Source organism: Hyaena hyaena, unplaced genomic scaffold (assembly GCF_003009895.1).
Source record: "Hyaena hyaena isolate Hyena2069 unplaced genomic scaffold, ASM300989v1 scaffold_4, whole genome shotgun sequence".
In the NCBI taxonomy this organism is placed as follows: Eukaryota; Metazoa; Chordata; class Mammalia; order Carnivora; family Hyaenidae; genus Hyaena; species Hyaena hyaena.
In genome coordinates this window covers 9395204-9401487 of record NW_024080636.1, presented here as the reverse complement: position 1 = coordinate 9401487, position 6284 = coordinate 9395204, and the positions used below count along the sequence as shown (strand labels likewise).

The window sequence follows — 6284 nt, the reverse complement described above, 5'->3', positions numbered from 1 at the left end:
TACACAGACACACTAAGTGTGAAATAAAGACCATCCCTGGCCTACGGCCCCAGGTCACCTTGTTCCAACTTTAAAAATCAAGGTTTAGGGGCACCTGGATGGCTCACTCGGCTGAGCACCCAACTTCAGCTCAGGCCGTGATCTCATGGTTTGTGAGTTCGAGCTCCACATCAGGCTCGTTTGCTGTCAGCACAGAGCCACTTCGGATCCTCTGTCCCCCTCTCTCTCTGCCCCTCCCCCGCTTGCGCACGCGCACGCGCGCTCTCTCTCAAAAACAAAAACCTTTATAAAAATCCAGATTTTAAAAACCACAATTGATGTTAACATACAAGCAATTCCACCTTGTTGGAAGGTAACAAAGGAAGGGTGGATTTGATGTGGGAGGGTTTGGACTGAGTTGGGGAGGGCAGGTAGGAAGAACTCCAGAAAGCATCTCTTCATGGATATATAGTTATATTTATAGTTATAAAGTTATAGTTATTTATTTCATCTTTCTTTCTCAGGAGTGAAGGGCTCACTGGGTCTCTTGGGAATGGGGTCAGATCAGGAAACGGCGGTCAGTTCAGGGAGGTCTGTGGTCTCCATCTCATAATACCCCTTTGCGCTAGAAAAGGTCTTCCCCTTCAAGATCTCTATGAGTTGCTGTAGTCGCTTGGCAAAAGAAAGTACTTGAACAGGTTTAGTGATAGGTGAGGGTGCAGGAGGGAGTGGGGGTGGAGGTGGGGGCGAGGGTGGAGCTGGAGGTAGAGATGGGGGTGCAGGTGGGGCTGGGGGTTTGGGTTGAGGTCGAGGAGGTTGAGATGCAGGGGGACGGAGGGGAAGTGGTTGAGGAGGGCGTTGGAAGTACCAAGGAGGGCGACCAGGAGGGCGGGGAGAGGGGGGTCTAGCTGGGGGTGCTGGAGTAGTGGGATGGGGAGGGGTGGGCACCTGAGCCATGTGCAAGGCATTAGAACCGATCTTGGAAGCAATCCAGCTCAGATAGGGCCAGGTGGCCGTGTAGACTCCGGGGCGCTTAGCTCGGGCACAGCCTACCCCCCAGCTTGTGATTCCCACGACCACATAGGTATTTGCCACGTTGTCTCTGCACATGAGAGGCCCGCCGCTGTCCCCCTGCCCAGAAGGACACAGAAGTCACTCTCTGCCTGAGCCACGTTTCCCCTGCCCAGAAGGACACAGAAGTCACACTCTGCCTGAGCCACGTTTCCCCTGCCCAGACAGGGCCACAGGCTCTGGAAGGACAGTCTCTGCAGTCACATGACTTCCTGCTGCCATGAACACAGTGGTTGTGGTAAACTTTGAGTTGGTATCAACATCTTCGGTTGGGATGTGAGAAGGGTATGGATTGTCATGGGTTTCCTTCCAGTGAGGAGGCAAGATAAGCGACCCATGTGTCCATGCATGTGGCTTCATGCATACATGGGCCTCGTACACGTGCATTGGGAGATTTTGATTTCTGGTGAAGAGAGGCAAGCATTCTCTTCAGGGGTGACGGTGGGTGGTGTGACCCCTGTGACATGGGAGAATAAGCTCTAGGTGTGGTGACTGGTCCTTTGTAGGGGCGGCAGGTCAGTGTCTCCTCCCACCCTCACTGCTGGAAGATGGGGCCAGAGAGGGGGTCCCTGGAGCAGGGCCTTGGCGGTAGTGGAGCTCAGGGACTCAAACAAGAGGTGTTGGTTGGGAAGTGAGCACCCAAAGGGAGTTACCTGGCATGTGTCAATCTTGCCTTCAGGGTACCCTGCGCACACGTTGGTGGACCGGATGCGCCCGTTGTACCACTGGGTGGAGTTACATAAGTCGAGATCGATGAGGTTCACACGCGCCTCCTGCAGCGTAGGTGACGTCCTGTAGGCTGCAGCCAGGCGGCTGGCTCAGTGGTCAGCGAGCACAGGCATGTGCTGGGAAAGCCCTGCCCGGTCCCCCCACAGAAACCCCATCGTCCTAACCCCATGCTCTGATTAAACCCATGATACAAAACCATTAAATCCATGAAAGTGAATGCCCCTGGCCTCTCCTCATACCCCCCTGAGGAGAAGAGCAAGCAGGCTGTGGGGTGGAGGTGGGGCGTGCGCAGGGCATGCAGGACGGCAGATGCAGCTGAAGGGCTGTGTGTGTTGAGGGCAGATTAACAGCCAGAATGTGTCACTTCATTTACAGCCCACAGCGACCCCCTGCGTTGAGTGCTGTGACTTGCCTTTCTTCCAGTCAGGAGCTGGCAGCACCACTACATCCTGGTAGGGAAGTGCTAAGGCTGGGATTCAGAGCAAGGTTTTCCTCTACACTTAAGCCCAGGACACACATCTCATCCCCCATAGTACAGCTCTAGGTCCCCCTCCCTGCTTTTTACCCAGGACGCCTCCGCTCAGCTGTGGATGGGAGGAGTCCCTCCCATGTGCCTCCCTTCTGCTTTGAGGAGATTCTATAAAGGGAGAGCTGTGGCAGTCATGTCCACACACAGACAGACCCGTCAGGGGCGCAGGTGGTCGGAATGACCTGAAGCCAAGTCAGAACTTCCTTTGAAGCGCCAGATGCTCCATCATGACCTTCCGGCTAAAGGAGGTCCAGCCCAGGCTATGCCTCAATCAGCCAACCTTACATCTGGCTTCAACAGAACTCGAGAACGGGTGCAGCTATCTATCCCCTCTTCATCAAGTGCCCCACCCCCACCCCCTGCCTACAGACAGAAGGGCCCTCCTACAGCAGCACCCACAGCCCAGCCACAGCCTAGGGGACGTCTGAAATCACCTGCCTGCATACAGGTGGAGAGGTGGCAGATCAGACTTGGAACATGGAGGCGCAGGCCAAGCGCAAAGCCAGAACCACGTGGAGCAGGGTGGGTGGGGCTAGGCACACAGTAAGCACCCGGCAAACAGCTGAATGTGTGTCTGTATGGCTTTGACTATGTTTCGGGTCCCTTTAGCTCAGCTTTGCGTACCATCCAAGCAGCAGTGAGGGTGTTGGGTGTGCACCGCCCCTGAGGCAGGGGTGACACTGAAATTACCACAAGAAGCTTGGTCATTTAAGGTGACCTTTTAAATCTATGGCACAGCCTACATAGTCTGGACAGCCACAGGTTTCATTGTCAAAAGCCAGGTGCCCTGAAACAGAAAAGGGCTTTCTCAATCTCAACACTGTGGCTTTAAATGACAAATGCTAAAAAGGTCTGCAAGAACTCAAAATCCAATGGAAAAGGAAGACTACCCCAAAAGTGCTCTTCCAGCCCCAGAGCATATGGGCTCTAGGAGGCCATAGATAAAGGAAGGTCTGAAGGAATGTCACGGAAGTTTGGCAACTGGAGATTTCTTTAAGACTTGGCCTTGGCGATGGGGAAGTGTTCACCAAAAAACAATACAAAACCCGTTCAGCTGAGAGGAATTCTAGAATAAAACAGGCTTTTCATGATGTCCAATGTGTAGCTGGGAGCCTATAAACCTTTTGAGCAATAGGATAGCAAAGGTGAGGGTGGGAGTGTAGATGGGAACCCTGAGGTCAGCCCCCCACAGGGATGGCAAGAACCCCAGAATGCTGTGCCCATGTCCGGGTGGGCAGACAGAGCAGGGTAGCCTGGTGAGAGGGACAAGAATAATGCTCTGGAGCCCACAGCAGAGCCATGGACATCAACAGCCAGACAGAGGCTGACACCCCAGGCCAGGGTGAGAAGGCGAGGGGTCAGCAGAGGTCAGTGAAAGCAAGGACACCTAGGAAGAGAAGCCCTTTCCTGAGGGACAGGACACACAGCAACCCTGTCAGGGAGTGGAACCAGCCTTGAGAGAAGGAAGAAGAGTTACAGGAAGCACTCTGAAACTACCAGGGTTCTGTCACCAGCAAAGGCTGAGTTTTGACCCCAAGCGACTGAAATGCCTTGAATTGGGAGCCCTCTATATTCTATCAGCAAGGGACGGAGGAGATTTCAGTCTCGCTTCACATTCCCAGTGTGACTGGGTAAAGATTTCCACGTGGCCACCTGTGGAAAGCCAAAAGGCCTGACCTGCTGGTCAGACCCTTGCTGCCCACAGCTGACCTGCAAAAAACCTCTCCTACAGAGAAAATGAAGTAGCTTCAATGGGGAGAGTGGGCTCTGGGGCTGTGACCACTCAGGGTGGGGTGGAGAGGTGCACTGGTCAGGACCAGGAGGGCCGAGCTCAGGGGTGTCAGAGCTCAGAGCATGTAACCATGTAACCAGCCCCTTCCACTCACAGATGGGGAAATGGAGGGCCAGAGAGGAGAGGGACCGGCCCACAGCCACAAAACCCTATCTCGAGCTCTTCTCCAAGTGCTGTTTCAGGGTACGAGCACCCACTTCTGGAATGCAGCAGCTGGGCTCCGGGCCCCAGATACAGACGCAGGCTAGGCCCCGTGCTAAAAGCATCAGGGTTCTCCTGTGCTTGCTCTCAGCCTTCCCTGTGGTGACCAGAGTAGTCATCAGTTGTGAGGCTTTGGACAGTTTCTCCAGCTACTAAACGGGACCTAATTACAGGACTCTGGTGGAGTCTGCGTGTCGCTCCGCCAGGCAGCACATATTACCCCTTCCCCTCAGAGACCACCAAGGGAATGACCAGCAGTGCCCCACCCCCCCTTGAGAGCTCCCACCATACTCACCATTCTCTTTTAAGAATCCCCAGCCAGCCACCCAGCAGACCTCGGGGACTCTGGGTGGGCCTGCCCTAAACTGGGGCAGGCAGCCGGGTCCGATGAACTGCCCACAGGGAACAGGAGGGGTGATCTTCAAGAGAGCAATGTCATTGTACTCTAAACTGGGGACGTATTTCTCATGGATGACGATTTTCTCGACATATCTCTCCTGTTGAGGCGGCTTCACTGGTTTATTGTTCCCATACACAATTTCCTTTGCTCCAAAAATCAGTCTCCAGTCATATACTTTTCTGTGGGCACAGAGGCAAGCCAGGTCATCCTCAGTAGGGACTGGCTTGACAGAAACCTCTGGTGACCGTGACTCTCAGAGACCCCCACCCCCACCCCCACCCCGTCCCCAGCAAAGGTCTGGGCCCATGCACTCACGGTGCGGCCACCACTAGGCCCAGCAAGTCTTCCCCAGGGAGACTGCGCAGAGAGTCCCTGGGGAAGGTCCCTTCCCCAGAACAGCCTTCCTGAAGACCTCCCTCTGCGTGTCCCCACACCTACTTTTTGGAGCCGAAGCAGTGAGCAGCTGTAAGCAACCAGTGGGAGTTCAGCAGGGTGCCTCCGCACGCGTGATACCTCCGGTTGTTGTGCGGAGTGAAGACCTGGAGGCTGACCATCCAGGGCCAGGCCCCGAGTGCCACGTCCTGCCCTCCAACGATACGGATGCTCCCCTGTGGGTTCTGCCTGAACCGTAACCCACAGGGGCCACTGAGGAGAGACCAGGGGCACAGTTCAAGCCGAGAATAGGTCCAGCCTGTCCTGCCTGCACAGTGGGGGAGGCAGAGCTAGGGGTCTGCTGAAAGTGGGGTGGTCCAGAGTAGGTAGAGCCCAAGGGCGGGGGTGGGGGGCTGCTGAGGAGAAACGCTGTCAAGGTGGTGATGAGCCAGAAGCTGCAGACTCCGGGAAATGGTTTTGAGGAAAGAAAGGCCCATAGGAAGCAAGACAGACAGTAAGGGCCCTAGAAATGTGGGTGATCCCTAGGCAGAGGGGGAGGCTAGAGGTGGTCATAGCCATGGGGTCTTGGGGCTGCAAGGTAAGGGTGGGTGGTGGCAGAGGGAGGCAGAGTGGCCAAGGCAGGTCCAGTGGCCCCAGGTATGGGGAGCAGCGGGGGCCCAGAGGCGGGAATTCTGGGAGCTGGGCGGGGCCGCAATCATTTGGGGGTATCTTGGAGGCTGTAGCAGTCTACGTGGAAGGGGGGATCCCAAAGGGTTGGCGTGATGGTACCATGGAGCCTTTGGGGTCAGACACATGTGGGGATGCCTCAGTATCTGTGGGAAGAAAGGGCCTTCTAAAAATTAAGATATTCAAGAGGCAGTGAGGCCGTCTCCAGGTGAGGAGGAGCTTCCAGGGTCTGTGCCGTGGGAGCCATAGGAAGCCTGGGCCCAGCCCTGGGGGCTCGGGGCCGATGAAGCTGGGAGCAAGGATGGTGTGAGCAGGGGTGCAGGTCACAGCTGTGCTGGCCGCCTCCCTAGCCCTGAACAGAGGGCGTCTGGGTGGGGCTTGCTGCTCAGAAGACACTCCACACACCCCCAAAGGTGTCCCTGACACTTACTCACACGTGGCGTTATCTCTGGCAACCACAGACACTGCCAAGACCAACAGAATGGCAGTTGGCAGCATCTCCACCATCCTCCTGCCCCAGCCTG

At 55.8% G+C, this 6284-nt stretch overlaps 1 protein-coding gene and 1 long non-coding RNA gene across 3 annotated transcripts; both read right to left on the bottom strand.

Moving 5' to 3' along the window:
* Nucleotides 1-450: 450 nt before the first annotated feature.
* ACR (acrosin) lies at nucleotides 451-6284 on the bottom strand. Of its 2 annotated transcripts, none has more exons than XM_039234877.1 (5): nucleotides 6191-6284; nucleotides 5140-5346; nucleotides 4597-4880; nucleotides 1704-1849; nucleotides 451-1110 (listed from the first exon to the last, which is right to left on the bottom strand). In XM_039234877.1, exons 1-5 carry the CDS (start codon nucleotides 6265-6267, stop codon nucleotides 544-546), a joined length of 1281 nt encoding a protein of 426 aa, XP_039090808.1. In that variant the 5' UTR covers nucleotides 6268-6284; the 3' UTR covers nucleotides 451-543. The 2 variants fall into 2 exon arrangements, with proteins under 2 accessions (XP_039090808.1, XP_039090817.1); XM_039234886.1 differs by having other exon boundaries at nucleotides 6195-6248.
* On the bottom strand, nucleotides 3013-4392 carry LOC120233566. Its single transcript, XR_005528848.1, has 2 exons — nucleotides 3199-4392; nucleotides 3013-3095 (listed from the first exon to the last, which is right to left on the bottom strand). It is a non-coding gene; the product is annotated as an uncharacterized LOC120233566 (long non-coding RNA).